Source organism: Sciurus carolinensis, chromosome 4, assembly GCF_902686445.1.
Source record: "Sciurus carolinensis chromosome 4, mSciCar1.2, whole genome shotgun sequence".
In the NCBI taxonomy this organism is placed as follows: Eukaryota; Metazoa; Chordata; class Mammalia; order Rodentia; family Sciuridae; genus Sciurus; species Sciurus carolinensis.
The window spans coordinates 89,815,749-89,833,682 of record NC_062216.1 but is presented as its reverse complement, the minus strand read 5'-3'; the positions used below and the strand labels follow the sequence as shown (position 1 = coordinate 89,833,682).

Below are 17,934 nucleotides of genomic sequence, written 5' to 3'. Positions count from 1 at the left end.
AAAACCTGATCTGTCCATACATTTCACTTTGATCTGATTGCTGGTGAAACTGCACTCCTAAGAAGTTTTACTACGGTAAACTATACTTCAAGAAACTTCTCATGAAGCTGGCTACTAAATTTCATAAAAGAAAATTAGATTGTGGGACAAAATTATGGGTTTAATTCATGGGGAGAACTCTAAATTTATAAGGAAAAACAAAATCAGGATTTTTATAGAGCTAATTTTGTGGATAACTGGACAGAAAACATGAATGAACCCTTCCAACCCCTTAGCTCAGAGATCCCTGTGATTGTCTGATGAAGAAAATGAATGGAAAAATACTCCTCAAGGATACTGGATTCCAAATACCCAGCGGACATATACCTAGTGGACAAATTCACACTTGACCAAGATAAAATTTTCAAGATTTTCTTAACATGCATTTTTATTGATGTTGAAGGAAAATGTGTATTTCTGAGTGTATGTTTATGTATATATATTTATATATAATTTATACGTAAATTAAAGAAAACCTTTTTTCCCACTTGTGCTGTAAGATTATGTGGGTGGATTGTTATTTTCTGAAAAATAGAGATATCAATAAGTAAGAATGAGAGGTTGAGAGGGTGGGCGTATACATTGTTTCTTTATATTTTACTTAAGGTGATGAAAAAAATCTCCAGCTGATTAATCATTCTGACATTGTAAATAATCTTTCATCTTCTTTGGTGGTCTGTGAGGTTCACATAATTGGAGGTTAAACTACTTTTTTGTTTCTTTCTTCTTCCCTGTGTCATTAGTATAGTAAGAGACCATAAAGAAGTGCAGCCAGAAGGGGTTTAACTGTTACTGAGTCAACATTTGACAGTCACACTCTATTCTGTCATTTCATGCATGTGCTTTTTATGAGTTTTATAGCTTTGTGAGCTTTATTTCAGGGATGTCCATTATGATAGCTGATCCACAGCCCATCTCTTTGCATATGTGTGCCTCGTGGAGAGCAAATCTCAACACTTTTACAAATCCCAATTTCAGGGAGTTTTAGAACAACCATCTAAGTATGCATGTTTAATTTAGGATTGGGTAACTTAGGAGATATCCACCTCCTCCAAGGTACTATTTGTGTTTCTTTGTTTTGACCTCTCTATGAAATACCAACTTAGGCTGTCCATTTGAGCCTTTAAAAACACAGTGAATTTTCAGGTTTGGGGTTTTTGTGGGGCTTTTCATTGTGTTTTGTTTTGGGTATATGTTGAAGAAATAGAGTAGAAATGATGTTCATTTTACCCATGTATGAGATTTATATTATAGAACTAGAACTCATCATGGTTAAGTATGAAACAGAAAAAATAAATAAATGATTAAATATATTTTAGTAGATGACAGATAAGAAGGAAAAATCTCAACAGTTTTGAAAGTTGCTACTAAAATTCTTGTCTTTAATTCATGTTTGTCTCTTACCCTAGCCATAGATTATACAGGATCATAAACATAATAGAGAGCTAAATATTTGAATTGAACTATTTCTGTAACCCCTGTGTGTTAGGAAGAATAATTATCTTTTTAACTTCCCCCATTGAATTTTTTTCCTCTAAAATTAAAACTGTACCTTTCTTAAATGTTTGCAAACTCATAAGAATATATCACATATTTAAATCCTTTTTACAAATTAGAATTCTGGGACTCAGGGAGGTTAATTGATTTGTCTAAAATGATATGGCTAATACATATGGCATAGTTTGGTTAAAATGTATGGTTCCTGAAGCCAAAACCCATTATTTTTCAACCTCAAATATGTCCTATCCCTATTAATCCTTAGAGCTTTTTTCATTCAAAATAGTTTTGTCTTAGAAAGTATGAATCTATACTGACCACTTCTAATCAAACAATTGCACACATGTCTTCAGATATTTCTTGTATTTCTTGGCTCTCCTTGTTGATTCCCACCCTAGCCTGGTACTAGGTGCAAACAATATACATGCTGTTTTCCATTATGCAAGTGATTTGATAAGCCAAAGACCAGCTGCTACATTCCCCAAGTGAAGATTAATACATTAATAGTAATCTTTCGATGTTGAGGGTTAGAATTACTCATTTGGGCCCAAGAAACTATATGACCTACAACTGTCTTTTCTTCTGTAGATGAGATACAATTCATTGAATTTTTGTTGAAGTCAACATAGGGCCAGAAGATTTTTAAAGTACCAGTGGGCTTGACCTTGATCTTACCAAACCTGCAGAGTTATGTAAGATTGACTCTCCAAATAGGACTCATCTTTCCAGAGGAAATTTTTTTGTTAGTTTTTATTTAAGAAAGAAAGTCTCTGGGTCTTTTCACTTGGCCTTTATTTATAAATCCCATGTACTCTCATTTTGACTATTTCATAGTAATTAATTTCTCTGTGCCCTCTATTCTGAGACTACCCAGAGCAGTCCCAAATTTTGGCAAGAATTCCTTTCAATGTGTTTATTTCTCTTTGATTTTTGCTTTCTTTCTAATACAGAGAAGGTAAGAAAGAGAAGGCAAACAAATCTTGTCCATGTAGGATCATTTCAAAAGTACTGAGTGCAATAAAGTGTGTGATGCTGGGTTTGTGTTTTAGAACTTTAACATTAAAATGGAGGCAAATTATTGACTAAGATGATTTTTATCAGAGCCAGTGGAGCCAAGATTATAAAGTTCGTAAAGATTGTCACCCGTACCCATCAACATTTCTGTTTCCCCCACCCTTACTTTCTTTGGCCCGTTTTTGACATTTTCCCACCTATTCCCTTCCACCTCCTGTCTACTACCTTCATTTTGTTTCAACTGCCTCTATTTAGGAGGGATTTCATTGTAAGAACTTTGAGAATCAAAATATTCTCATATCAAGTGGTGTTAGAGATATGAAAAGAGGCTTTACACAGGGAAATATTTAAACCAAAGAACAGAATCATAAATGGTTGAGTTTTAGAGATGACAGTACATAGGTAGACACTTTTGGGGAGGGTCTGACTGAGGATTGGAGACTAAAATGAATGGGTGGGAGGAGTATTTCAAGTAGACTAATATATGAGTTTTATAACATTTGATTACTTCTTTCCCCTCCTAACACTCCTGAATAGTTTGAATTTAACTACTGAGAACTATGCTTAAATCCAACTCATTCTTTTGGTGATTCAATATCCTATCCAGGCTTTGAGCTACATATACATTTATATCTGCCACTTACATAAGAACTCTATGATAAACTTTCTAGGATCACTTTTCATATGGAATTATATGGGCATTATTTTCCACTTAGCTGATTATTATCTCCTCTTCCTTGCATCAGTTTCTTTGTCTTCTGAATTTATCATCCACCAGTTTTTTGAAAATGTAGCAATGTCACCATTTGGATTTAAATGCTGTTGTGATATGTTCTGATTAAAGATACATCACATAGTCTCCATTTCCTCCAATTACTTCTCCTGTCTCCTGTTCATCTGCCTGCGGATCTTTACACAAAGGGTTGTACAAAAGCGCAGTTTACCATGTTGATTTCCACTATCTCCCAGTGACATTGCCTTAAGAAGTACCATAAGCTCCACTTTGGGGCAGCTAATTGAATCATTTTATTATGCTATGTGCTTTAGAGGTAGGTAGAGGTTATTTATTATAAAAACTGTTGCAACTTCCCTGTTCTTCATTTGTTAATTTAGCCTCTTGGTAAGATGGCACAAGATCCATAGAGCTCTGAACTCAAAACCTTAGAAGACACTTAACATTTTATTCCTTTTCTATTCCCATTGCTTTTATTTTGATATTCCTTCTTGAAAAATTTTGCTTCAGAATGGAGTACTCTCTAGAAAATATGTAGTATTATTTCCCTATACACTGTTAAATCAAAACCTGAGAGGTGATCCATGCCCAGTACATTCCCCAAAGAAAGTACAGTACAGTCTTCATTGACCCAGGGAATATCAGATCATGTTGATGGAATGTGGGGTTTTTTTTAAAAATGTAACTGTCTTTTATTTTAACAGCTACATTTACTAGAAAGAGTCTGCTAAGCTAGTGTCCTTGGAGCTCTTGAGCTCAGCTGAATAAAGAGCAGATTATCTTAGCAAAAGGTATCCAGAATATATAAAGCTGCTAAAAACGCCAACCACAAGTAAATTGGACCTGATTCTGCATTTTAAATGTCTAACTAATTTCTATATTAATACTGCATAATTCTAGAGAAACAAAGTTAACATAAACTATTTTTCATTTTGTTTCCCTACTATATTGTATACTGATTGACAATTTAAAATGTTTTTCTATTGAACTATGTACAGACTTTGATGAATATAGTACAGGAGTTCCAAGGCCACTGACTTTAGAAAAATTTTAATCTGGTTGGTACAATTACAGTATTATCACCAATTTTGTAGAGATAAAGCATGTATTATATTAAGAATTTCAGTGTTTGTTCCTGGTGAGAACTTTAGTTAGGTTCTTTACCTGGAATACAATTATCTCAAATACTTGATTATTTTCTGTGAACACATTATTGTTTCAATAGCAGTTCTGCAGTGTATGTTGTTTGCTGGTACAATTCATGTCCATGTTCCTCAGAAAATGTGAACAGTTGTAAAGAAACTTGAGCAAATGTTATGAGATCTAATAGATGCTTTCCTTAAAACCATTTTGGAACCACATCATCCTGAGAGTAATGCTGGAAAATTCAAGAAAAAGCATCAACCTTTCATCGTATGCTTTTTCTGTTCTTAAAATCACCCAATTTCTTAATTTGGAAGCAATTTAATATCTTATGTGACTTAGATTAAGCATTATTTTCCTTGAACATAATTTATGTTTGTAATGCCTTGTTCTCCATGAATGCAAATCATTCACTGCATGCTTTTAAATGACTTGATGTCTTTGCAGATCTAATTTTGGTATATTTGTATCTCAAATAATTCGCCAACTCAATATTTTGGCTTAGCAATCCAAATCAAATTGTGGTCCAAGTAGCAGGCACTCACATTGGATGTACAGAGTCTTGACAAGCAATTAGCAATGAATATTTAAATGTCTTCATTACCCTTGCATGAGAAATGCAGATGGCATTTAGGGAGATGGCAACCAGAGGGCACTACTGTGAATTATGTTTCTACCATTTGGTCACCTGACTATTGGAAGACTTTCTCTGGGCCCCATGCCACTCCTGTACTTCTACTGTCTGGCTAAAAATAAAGTAGGCACTGGAAATGTAGAATAGGTTGCTTCTGTGAAATTTCTATGTGCATTTTGTGATTTGAGAAGGTTGTCTCCAAGGATCCCAGCCTACCTCCTTTAGGCATACCGAATCCAAAAGCCAAGACTTTGTAGGAATTTGTAAGAATCATGGTTCCTTCAAAAGTCCTGCTGTTCGTTTCCTTTAATCACCTCAGTATAATGTACTGAATATATACAGGTGAAGAAACTAACATCCCATCCCTTCCAGAAGCTATTGTATTATATGTGTCTCAGGGGGAAAAAAGCCTTCGAATAATTATTATTCCTGGACTGACCTCATATTTTCAATTGCTTTTTAAAGGAAAAAACAACACTGGAAAGTCTGACTCAGCAACTGGCAGTTAAACAGAATGAAGAAGGAAAATTTAGCCATGCAATGATGGACTTCAACATGAGTGGAGATTCTGATGGTTTGTGAAAATTATTCATATTGATTTCAATAAGTACAGGAGTATTTAGTTCCAATTAAAACTGCTAAAAATAGACAAGATAGTCACTTCATACCTGATCATTACAATGGGTGCTTCACATGTACTGAGCAATTCCCGTGCGCCAAGCACTCCATGGAGTGCTTTGCATAGATCATCTTGGTTAATGCCTAACACAACCTAGAAGTACTTTTACAAATAAAGAGATCAACCCTAGGAGTTTGGAGTTATTTTATCTAAGGACACAGGGCTCTAAGTGCTAGTGGTAGGACTTTGATTCAAGATGACATGATTCTAAAGCAAATGCCCTTAATCACCATCTACACTCTCAGATCCTTACTTCTTTTGCCCCAAATGAACTTTTTGGAAATTTGTACCTGTCAGCTCATTTTTCAGTTTCTGTTTATCAAACCATCATATGAGTAGTTGATTTAGAGGACATTTTCAGGCTAATTTCTTGAATTTTGGAACACCACCCTCCTATTCTATCACAGTCAAAAGTCCTGTCTACTCAGCCACACTCCTTCATGCTTCCCTTCTATACCTCAGGTTTGTGTCATCTTTGAACATTCCAGACACCCACAGTGACAGCTATTACATTGATATTCCAACTTTAATAGCACAGCAAAGAAGGAAAAAGAAGACGGTGCTATTCCTCTTATACAATGCCCTGTCAGGTGACCTGTCTCCAGTGTCAGATGGCATACCCGCATTCTGGTGACACAGTCCTCTACTTTGCAGCCATTGCAAAGGAAGTTCCCTGCAGATAGCAAAGATTGCATCAGAGCAAGCCAGTCAGGGCACATAGCAGAACATAGAGGGTCCTGCAAACCCCCAATGACACAGCTGTCTGCTCCGTGCTTGGACCAATTCTACTTGATTGTCAAGATGTGCACCATCCCAGGACTAGCCAAACTTTCCTAATGTATCCAAACATTCCCTTTATTTCCTACTTCACCAGGCTTGGATAAACCTGGCCTGAGTAAATGTAAAGAGCTTGTTCAGATTTTATGCTGTGACATACTGTTCCTTTTATTGCTTATGTTGCTGTAAGGTGTAGGAACAAGAAAAGGCAGATGTGCAAATGATCATTCGCTAGTAACAAACCCATTTTAGAAAGATGTTGCCATATATTAGCACTCATTTTTGTCAATAAAAAGACAATTACTGGTAATAACACATTTCATAAAATTTTAAGTTGTATTAGCATGGTAAAATATACCCATAGCAATCAGCCTTAAAACATCAAAGTTTTTGTTGCTATTATTTGTTGAGTACAGTCGTGCTTGTATGAAGAATATTTTCCAGACCAAAGAGCATGTAATAAATGAGAAACAGTGAGAAACTCTATGGATAAGCATATGCTTTTTTTCTTTTTTTTAATGCTCTTCAAGTCTTCAAGTCTTTGTGATATGGGTTGGTTCCTATTTGAATTAATAAAACAAAGAAGAATATGAAGGAAGAAAAGCAGAGTAATGCTTTTTTATTGATAATACAAGTTTCTAGAAATCCCCAAGTTTCTAGAAATCTTTCTGGCTCTCCTCATTTTCATTGCCTGAATTCAAGTATCTTGGAAACTGTTTACTCTGTGGAAAGCATTCTAAGATGTCACAGAAGGCAAGAGGAGTGGACAGCTTCCAAGGGTTTCAGTGTGACTCGTGGGATGTGCTTTATCATCAGTGAATCTTACTGATTGAAGTGTAACTGCCAGTGAGTCTCTCTGAATAACTTCAGATGTTAGGGGGGAAATTCAGAGGAAAAAAATACATTTGTACATGTAATATTATACAGTTAATATTTGTACCTTAAGCACATAGCTGTAGACTTCTTAAGAAACCATAGTAATATAATTATTAATTTATTATTTCTACCACAATTTTCAAAATCTTTGGGGACCAGACTGTTGTATCAACATGCTTCATGCATATATTAGCACATAATTTTAAAGAAAAGCCAAGAACAATAAAAGGAAATACCTATATTGTATTAATACCTTGAAACTCTCTCTCTCTCTAGCAAGTTTTGTTTATATAACCTCAGAGAGAAGAAAGAGTATGAGTACTATAGTTCTAACAGTCTTTAAGGAGCAAGGACATATCCTTAACTTTAATAATCCGTCCTGCCACGTGGATTAGTATTTCACAGTTTTGTCAGCTTCTTTACATTTTTAATACCTGCAGTACTGTCATGCCTATTGATCTATACTACTCTCTTTTCATATTGCATCACAAATCATATATCCCAGCTTCTTCTGGGAGTTCTTGAAAGTAAATGGTGAATGTCTCTAGTTCATTAAAAGAAAGGGAAGACATTAGAAATAGACTAAAATTATAACATTTTCTACCACAAGGCTTATCATAAAAACTTCATAAACAAGCATCTGTCTTAAGAACTGGAAGTACCATTATCAGAAGTACTTTTTGTTTTCAGATATTTTAATAGACTAAAAAACAGTAATGCAAGAAAGAGAGTTGCCAAGAGTTTTAACACTGACATGATGTGATGTTCCCTGTTTTTTCAGGAAGTGCTGGAGTTTCAGAGTCAAGAATTTACAGGGAATCCAGGGGGCGTGGTAGCAATGAACCCCACATAAAGCGTCCAATGAATGCCTTTATGGTGTGGGCTAAAGATGAGCGGAGAAAAATCCTTCAAGCCTTTCCTGACATGCACAACTCCAACATCAGCAAGATACTGGGTAAGAAGAGCATTCAGAATTCAGCAATGTATGAAAAAAATGTGATGTTTGCTTTCTTTTCTGCAGTTGTAGAAAGATACTGGATTTGGAAGCCAGGTAGCTCATGTCATTTGTTTATCCAAAATATAAACCCCATCACTGAGGGTTCTGATGATGATGAGGCATTCTGTGTTCATCAGGAAATGTATCCAGTTTCTATGTGTCTCCATACTGATTATTGTACTATATTTTCTTCTTTAAAAATACAGAAATATTTAACTATGACTGAGAAAAAAGTTGCTTTCACATGAGCCACTAGATATTGCTATTGAAAATTTTCATTATTTTCCTTTGTAAACTATGGATGGGTTGTTAAGTTTTCCTTCCTCTCTGGTCATCCTTTGTAACATAGGGTTCAGGAATTTTGACTTTGGATTTTGTTTAGAGTTCATCATGTTGGAGGATGCTGCTTATCTGTAACTGAAAATCAGTTTAGCTACTCAGAACATAAAACAATATCTAAAATGTACCTTCTTTAATTTATACTTTCAGTAATCTTAGGGACTAAGGTATTTTTGGTAATACTTAGTAACTCTTAATAATTTTTTTATATTATTAACAGATTTTTGTGTCACTGAAGATTTCAGCTTAACAGAAAGCAAAGCACATATTTTCCCTACAAACAATCTTGAAACATACAGAAAGGATGAGTGGTGAGAAAGGGTAAAGATTATAAAGAGACCTACTATAGACCAATCTGAGTCCTGGAAACAAAAGGATTCCATTTATTTTGTGACATTCTCTGGATGTCATCATTAATGCCATTGTGATTATCATCTTTGTCACCAGCTTCATCTTCAAGTGGCCCAATGGCCAGCTATTGGACAATGATGCAAATTTTTATTTTTTAATTCTCTGAATTCTAAGAACTAAACAATAAAAATAGAATAGGAGGACCAAATCTATCGGCCAATTTTCACTTTAACAAATAAGTAACAAATAAGTACCTGTAAGTTATTAAACCTTTTTTATTTTTTATTTTTTGCTTGTTCTGTTTAGTTATATATGAAGGCAGAATGCATTTTGATTCATTGTACACAAATGGAGTACAACTTTTCATTTCTCTGGTTGTACATGATATAGTCATACCATTTGTGTAATCATATATGTACATAGGGTAATGATGTTTGTCTCATGCCACCATCTTTCTAAAAACTTTTTTTAAAACTCATAATGCCCTTGGAATTGCATATAGTTTATGAAGATAGCATCCCTTCTTCTAATTCAGGAACTGATCATCTCGAAGTATCTACTAAACATTCCTGTGTTTTTATGATCACATATTCTCAACAAAGGAAACAGGTTACCCAGTCCACAATGTGCATTTGCAATGTGATGAAAACAAAGTCATTAGTCACTTAAACTTTTGTGTCTCAGTATTTTCATCTGAAAAGAGTTTGTGATCAGTAGATGAATATTACCTCAAAAGATAGGAGTATGTGAAGCTTTAGATATACAGAGAACATGTGACAACTGTTTTAAAATATACACCTACACAAAATCAAAAAGTGCACTGGTGAAGAAGAAATGCATTTATTGTGCATCTTTACCATCTCTATTGTTCCTTTTTATGACTTTATTTTATCTTCCTCATAAAATTTCCCATCTTTAGAAAAACAATATACCTATTTCATTTGGATGGACTTTGGAATAAAATAATTCATGTAAGCATAATCATGTTTTATCACTTACTCCCAAATTAGAAATCCAAAAATGTCAGAATAAAAACATGCTAAATCCTGATTGCCTATACTGTCTTTGTATCACTCAAGTTATATGTCTTCATAATAAAAAAGTACTGATAACTGATTAAAAATTTATATAAATAGAAGAGAAATGTAAGTTTTGATGATATAAAATGATTCTTGGGAAATATAGCAGAAGTCTTTATGGAAAAAAAATAACTAAGAGAATTTCTTTCTGATTTAAAGAAGAGAATATTAGAATGACTATGCAATTATATCATCACAGCCTACATGAGAGCGCTGCCTAATTTCAGTCTTTCTCATAAAATTGTACTAATTAAAGATATAACATTTATATTTGGTCAAAAATTAAAAACTGAATTGTTTTGGACCTCAATATTTAGTCATAGCTTTAAATAAAAAAGTGATCTTCAAATATCCACAAGATCATTCTAATGGCTTATTTCATATAAAAATACAAAGAAAGCTTGATGTTTTCCTCTTTACTGATTGTTTTGGATAACAGCCTCCGACAGCATGCTGCTAATTCATTCTGCTTAAAACAGGCGCTTGAGCTGGGTTGACATTTTACGTAGTCTCTGGGGATCCTAGTTGACATTTTAAAGGGCTTCTAAGCATTTTATAATACCCTAAAATCTGGTTTTAATAAGCCATTCTGCTGAAATTGTTAACATAAGGAATCACCTTTTACTGTTTGGCGCTGGATCAGGGAATGGGGGACATCTTTTTCTGATTAGATATACAGTAGTTGGAGTAAAATGTGCAAATTCATTACATACCCCATGGAGATGACAATGTTGCTCAGCTCAAACTCTCCACTTTTAGTGTATTGCCAGATTTAGAATGGAAAAGAACAATTTTAAGACCTTTTTTTCTCCTTTTAAGCATCAAGTATTTTTTTTTATCGAAATTTTCTCTTTTGTCAGCAGAAGGAATACTTAATTGCCTGTCTCTGTTTTTCATTGCAAAAGTCCAACCTTCTGAAAATGGCCGGGAACTTACTCCTCATACACGGGTCCAGGGCAATCAACCAGCCACACCCAAATCAAGTGACTATTTTCATCTAATTTGGAGCTATCTAAATTGCTTTCCCATCGTTCTCTCCCGATGTGTTTCTGGGCTGACATTGCAGCTGTAGTCAGTAGTTGGAGCTGAAGAGCCATTGAAACCAAAACCAAACTCGTCAATTGGTTACCCAAAATCAAAGTAATTATTGAAAGATGAAAACTGGATTTGCCACCAAACAGAAGAACTATTCTGCATGGTCTTAGAACGAAGTAGTCATTTTGTTCCAGCGAGGGCTTAGGTGATCTTAATTTTTAATTTTTAGAAAATATATAATTATTATGTGACCATATTTTAAAATACAGTTTAGGAGTTATGAATACTCTCAGAGAAACTGTATTATCAAGAGTTAAAATATTTTGTAATCCAGTTCATACCAGATTTGAAGTGAATTTGAGAATTTACCTATCTTTTATGATGCTATTATCTTCTAAGTCCTTTGTCCTCTGCATTTTGTCAAACTAATTTTAATGCCTCTAATCCCTCCTCCCACTAAAAGACCTTGATCCTTGTATTCTTCCTCCATAAGATGCTCTTCTCTTTCTGATGCTTGGAGAAGTCATTTATGTAGTAAAGCCTTCCTACCCTACGGAAAACTGACCTTACCTCCTTATCACAGGTTCTATTAATTTCCTGTATTTTTCCAATTGTAATTAAAATAAATTTTGTAATAAGATGTTTAATGTATTTTTTCCCACTGAAGATGAGTTCCAAGAAGACAGGAACTATAATGGTTCCCATTTGCCACACTGTATATTCAGTAATTAATGAAGCCTTATGCACACAGTAGGAAATATAAAGACAGAATTATGCACATACTAGGTAATATAAAATCTATTTTCACATCCCAAGGCAGATTACTTTAAGGCATAAACATTTCTGTTCCTTAGACTATTTGACAATTCCCTTTCTAATTGAGCATGTTGATTTCTTTGTTCAATCTTAGGATAAAGATAGTACATTTTTATATTAACTCAGTCATCCTTGATACTGTTTTTTAATGTATTCCTATTTGCCAGTAAGTTATTTCTGGTAAACTAATTTTTTCACTACTTGATCTGAGGTTCAAAAACCTGGTATGCATACTGGCAAGAAACTGAATGAAAAAAGTTGATATAATCCAATAGTATTATAACTGTATCTGAGTTTTTATATCCCCCAAGAACATATAATATTATGCAAGTACTTCTAGACAATAATGTTGGACAAATAAGTTTGAGATTATATCTACAAATGATATGGCCTCACCAACTGACAATGTTAAACAATGCTGTATAAACAGAACTTTGAGAAAGGATAGGGAAAAAATTTCTATTATTTGAGCTATGCCCTGAGTTTCTGCTATAAATACAACAAAATCATATTAGTTTTCTAGATTGAAAAAACTTCGGTTTATAAGTCTTTGTAACACCTATGATCAAATACCCACCTATGCAACATCTGTTCCAATAGAAAATAATTCTAAGCAGAGAGAATGCCCCTTTCATTGCATTCTTCAATAAACATAAGAGTTCATATTGAAGAATTCTCTGCATCTGTAGGTAAGAACTGTTCAACAGTGAGCTATTTGTATTTGAAGTATGGAATTATGATTGAGTAGTTAACCAATCCTAAAACTTCTAAGATCTTGCTTAGATGATTTTAGAAGGCAGGTAAAGACAGTGACAGTAGCACTATTATGTGTTTGGTAAACATATTAGTCCCTTTTTCATTACTATAATGGAATACTTGAGGCTGGGTGACTCTGTAAAGAGAAGAGACTTATGTATCTCATGATTGTGGTCTAAGGTCAAGGGACTACATCAGGTGATGGCCTTACTGACAGTGTCCTGAGGCAGCACAGGGCATTACATGGCAAGAGACAAGGGTCTCTCATGTGTTTTTCTTCTCTGGTCTCTCTCTCTCTCTCTCTCTCTCTCTCTTCTTATAAACCTATTAATGTTCAAAAATGGAATTCTCACCCCAATGATTTTACCTGATCCTAAACACTCACCAAAGGCTCCACCTCTAAATGGTGGAATTAGGTTTCCACCCTCTTACTATCTTATGGTAAGGACTAAACTCCAACAGGGTTTTTTTTGGGAGACAAACCACATTAAAACACAGCTATAGGGAAACCCTAGCTCCAGTTTTTTTTGTCTTTGTTTCTTTGGATAAAGTTGAGCTGATTATTTTCAGATAAACACATTTAATCAGCAATAAAATTGTCTGTCTTTTAAAACTGAACACTATTACTACTACTCCTATTGCTACTATACATAGCCATACTGACAGAATCAAAGCTTTCAAGCACATCTAACATGAGAATTAGCATAAACTATTTTTAGTTAAGCTTCAAATTTGTTTTTCTCAAACCTAGTTGGATCCACACCAAAATTAATAGTGAAAGGAAGGGAAAAAACAATTTGGGTTATCATTATTAATTCATACTGCTTCCTGGAAAGTGACATTTTTACACCTTTTGGAAAGAGGTTTCTTAAGAAAAAAAATCTTAACCAATACATACTTACCATTGTATTTCTGATCACTACTGGATCACATACAGTGGGTGAATAGGTGTATTTAAGTCTATATTATAGTATATTGTAAACTCTATTAAACCTGAGTTTGAGTCAAAGATCTGAAATTTAACAGTAGTGCATTCTTCACAGAACTATTCAAGGTCATCTATTTGAACCTTATATTCCTATTTGAACCCTATTGCTTCCTCTGTTTTAACCTTAGTTTCCTCATCTATGAAAGTAGCTATAAATTCCATCTATCTTACTGGATTGTGAGGAAAGGTAGAAATGGGACAGCATGTGAAAAGGTCTTAGCACAACATCTAACATGTAGTAGTTACCCAGTTCATCATGATTAATAACATAATTTTAAAATTATAATTGCAGTCGGGCATGGTGGGCACACACCAGTAATCCCAGTGACTCCAGAGACAGAGGCAGAAGGATGGAGAGTTCAAATCCAGTCTCAGCAAAAAATGAGGCGCTACGCTACTCAGTGAGACCCTGTCTCTAAATAAAGTACAAAATAGGCTGGGGACCTGACTCAGTCCCCCTGAGTTCAATCCCCAGTACCAAAAATTAAAAAAAAAAAAAATTGCATTTTAATGAAATTAATTTTACTATAATTGTTCCTTTAGGCACACTTAAACATTTTGGGAGAATGAGAATATGTGATACAGAATCACTTGTAGTAAATAATGTGCCCCCACACAAAAAATTCTCACTAACTAGATAGTCTTAGATGTAGAATATGTGCTGAATTATTGTATAACTTCTCAGTTGAATTACATCATGGACTAATGTAGAAATGAAAGATATATTCATGAAATCATCTATGGGCTTTTAAACACATAACATACAAGTTTGGTTAAACTGCATTCAAGCCAGAAAAATAATACATTGCCCAGAGTTCCTATCTCTGGGTACAGTTTCTTTGAGTAGAGTGCCACCAACACCTCTGTTCTTGTGAGATCTCGCCTTTTGAATCAAAGCTCACTAATCAAAAACATGTTTATGTATTTCTGGGTTCGGGCCAACATTTTAGATTATCTTATTCTCGGTTATATCTCTTTTTTCGGATGCTTAGAAGCCATGCAAATTAGAATGCTAACCTTCCTTTGTTCACAGGATCTCGCTGGAAAGCTATGACAAACCTAGAGAAACAGCCATATTACGAGGAGCAAGCCCGTCTCAGCAAGCAGCACCTGGAGAAGTACCCTGACTACAAGTACAAGCCCAGGCCGAAGCGCACCTGCCTGGTGGATGGCAAGAAGCTGCGCATTGGAGAATACAAGGCGATCATGAGGAACAGGCGACAGGAAATGCGGCAATACTTCAATGTTGGGTACGGACCGCGTGGCTGTTTCTTTTATGGGGAGAACCTCCTTTCGCACTCAGTGGGATAATGAAGCACATTTGTTAAGCTGTAAACTGGCATTTTGAAAAAGAACCCGAACTCAGTGTATTTTCAGAGACCAGGCTGCCACACTTATGGTCCTAAGATATACATCCACAGGAATCATTGCAAGCACCTAGTTCAACTACTGCGTGAGCTTTGTCAACAAAGCAAATAAAATATCTTAAATAATTTTAAAATGTACTATTAAAACTTGAAAGTATTGCCTGGCACGGTGGCGCATGCCTGTAATCTCAACAGCTCAGGAGGCTGAGGTGGAAGGATCAGGAGTTCAAAGCCAAAGCCGGCCTCAACAATTTAGCATAGGCCCTAAGCAACTCAGTGAGACTCTGTCTCTAAATAAAATATAAAAAGGGCTTGGGGATGTGGCTCTCCTTGTGGTTGAGGGCCCTGAATTTGGTCACCAATACCAAAGAGAAGAAAAAAAAAACTTAAAAGTATTAGTATTTCTCTTCCGTGCTGGTTTTTGTTACTCAAGACTCCACCATGATAAATTATTATACAGTTCACAACTTACTTGAGAGAACACAGAGTAAAAGTGATTTCAGAAGAAACACTTGTTTCTGAATAATGAGGAATTGCTGAGCTATAAAGGCACACGCGTGGTCTCTGTGGATTACATAGAGTAGGAATTACATTTAGGGACTCATCAAGGCTGTGAATGAGAAAGTTCCATTCTGAATTAGGATCGTAGCTCTCAGGATGTTTTCCTCTGCTTCCTGTGGCAAGGCTGTTGACAGCGTTGTCACATGCTGTCTGCAACTGCATCGCTTTTGCTGAATTATCTCAAAGTGCATAGACATAAAGTTGTTCATGTTTGGAACTGATCCTGAGAACTTAGAATAACAAATACTGTTCTGCATATGGCCAAAGGATATCTTTGAAAATAACTTTTCAAATCTGCCCTGTACCCTCCATTTCATTGAAAAAGTCTGTGTGTTCTGTTCAAGGGTCTGTGATTTCTAAGTACATGACTCTTCACAACACTGAACATGAAATCCAGCACTTCTTGAACATCTATTCATCCCTTCCTGCTAGGACCAGTTATATAATCTGTAGGGTCTATTAAAAAAACGAGAGGACAGGCCCCCTGTTTAAAAATTATTAAGAATTTCAAGATTGTAACAGAAAGATTTTGAACTGACTACGGAACTGTACTGCAGTTGCACAGGCTGTATGTCCATGAAGCTGGCCCTGCCTCCTACCCCATGGGGAGAGGGGAACAATGTAATATCATTCAGTTCTGGTGCATTCTAGGCATTTTGAAAGTTCTAATACTGTAGGGGTTTTCCATGATAAGTTAAATTATCTTTAGGTTTAGTTATAAAAAATTATGTCTGCATGTTATAGTGAAAAAAAGGTGAACTTGGAGTTGAGAATATGGGTTTTTCTATTTAATCTTTCAATGCTTCAGTTTTTTTCCCCCAAAATAGATTAGTAACACAACAACTATTGTGAAAATCCAATGAGCAATTCATGTAAATGCCTTTTAATCCATGAAGGGCTATCCAGAAAGAAGGTAGTAGAACCAAAGTAGGATATAATTTTTTAAATGTTAGGCAATCGATGAAAATCAGAACTTTAGAGTTGGACCCTGCTGAGCAAATCAGTTATAGAATAAGATTGACATCTAACTTGCACACTCACTCATGATCTCTTTTTGGGAATTCCTCTGTGACAGGCAACAAGCACAGATCCCTATTGCCACCGCGGGTGTTGTGTACCCTGGAGCCATCGCCATGGCTGGGATGCCCTCTCCTCACCTGCCCTCGGAGCACTCGAGTGTGTCCAGCAGCCCAGAGCCTGGGATGCCTGTTATCCAGAGCACTTACGGTGTGAAAGGAGAGGAGCCACATATCAAAGAAGAGATACAGGCTGAGGACATCAATGGAGAAATTTATGATGAGTACGATGAGGATGAGGATGATCCAGATGTAGATTATGGGAGTGACAGTGAAAACCATATTGCAGGACAAGCCAACTGATAAGGGTCAAAAGATGGTTGTGACCTTAGGACTTAAAGAAGCCCTAGCTGGTTCATCCTTACCAGTGGCCAAGCACATTAACTTTCTCATACACTGACTGTTACTTTAACTGTTAGTCTTAAATAGTTGGGACATCAGCTGACTAATAGACCTCAGCCTCAAAAGGCTTGGAAAGGAAAAAAAAAAAAAAACACAACAAGCAAACAACAATATCAACAACAAGAGATTGAAATAAGCTATGGGTAAAATAATGCCAGTAATTCAGCTGCTACATCCAAGCACTGAAGTCTTACCCGTCAACTTTTTTTTTTTTTAATAAACTTTATGGCTGTTTGTTCTACAATGTTCTAGAAATTCTCACTCAGGTACACAGTGCCAACAAGTGGCTTGTGAATGTGTTTTGTTGTTTTGTGCTACAATTTTTAAAAAGAAATAAGTTTTGTTTTGTTTTTTTGGGGGTTTCTGGGTTTTTTCCTTTTCCTTTTCTTTCCTTTTCTTATTATTATTATTATTTTTGGTTGTTGTTGTAATGCACCTGACAGAAAAAAGAAAGATGAATTTCTCTTTATTTCTCTCCACCTTCTCCATCTCTATACATTAAAGATGGAAGTCTGTGCATGGGGGGAAGAGGGAAAAAGAGCCTGTTTTTAACTTCCTTGCTATCTACCACAAATACACAATTATTTTCTTTAGAGAACTTTCTTTATCTATTGCACACCACACTACATCTTTGAGCAAGTGCCAAATTTGTACTGAAGTGTTGACCAAGTTCATTTTTCCCTTTCCTTTTTCCTGTTCCTTCTTAAGTTAGGACAGTGTTATATCTTAGACAATCCCTTGAAAAACCTGAAATACCAGCAGCTGGTGAGATTTG

The 17,934-nt window shown here is 35.3% G+C and overlaps 1 protein-coding gene across 12 annotated transcripts in view; it reads left to right on the top strand.

The window, feature by feature from the left end:
- Sox5 (SRY-box transcription factor 5) overlaps positions 1–17,295 on the top strand; it is a 943,363-nt gene extending 926,068 nt beyond the window's left edge. For all 12 annotated transcript variants that reach the window (XM_047549529.1, XM_047549528.1, XM_047549526.1 and 9 more), the window contains 4 exons: positions 5,526–5,634; positions 8,174–8,347; positions 14,787–15,003; positions 16,757–17,295. In XM_047549529.1, the coding sequence (XP_047405485.1) occupies positions 5,526–5,634; positions 8,174–8,347; positions 14,787–15,003; positions 16,757–17,060 (804 nt within the window). In that variant the 3' untranslated portion in view covers positions 17,061–17,295. The remainder of the gene's footprint in view (positions 1–5,525; positions 5,635–8,173; positions 8,348–14,786; positions 15,004–16,756) is intronic.
- The last annotated feature ends 639 nt before the right edge of the window (positions 17,296–17,934 follow it).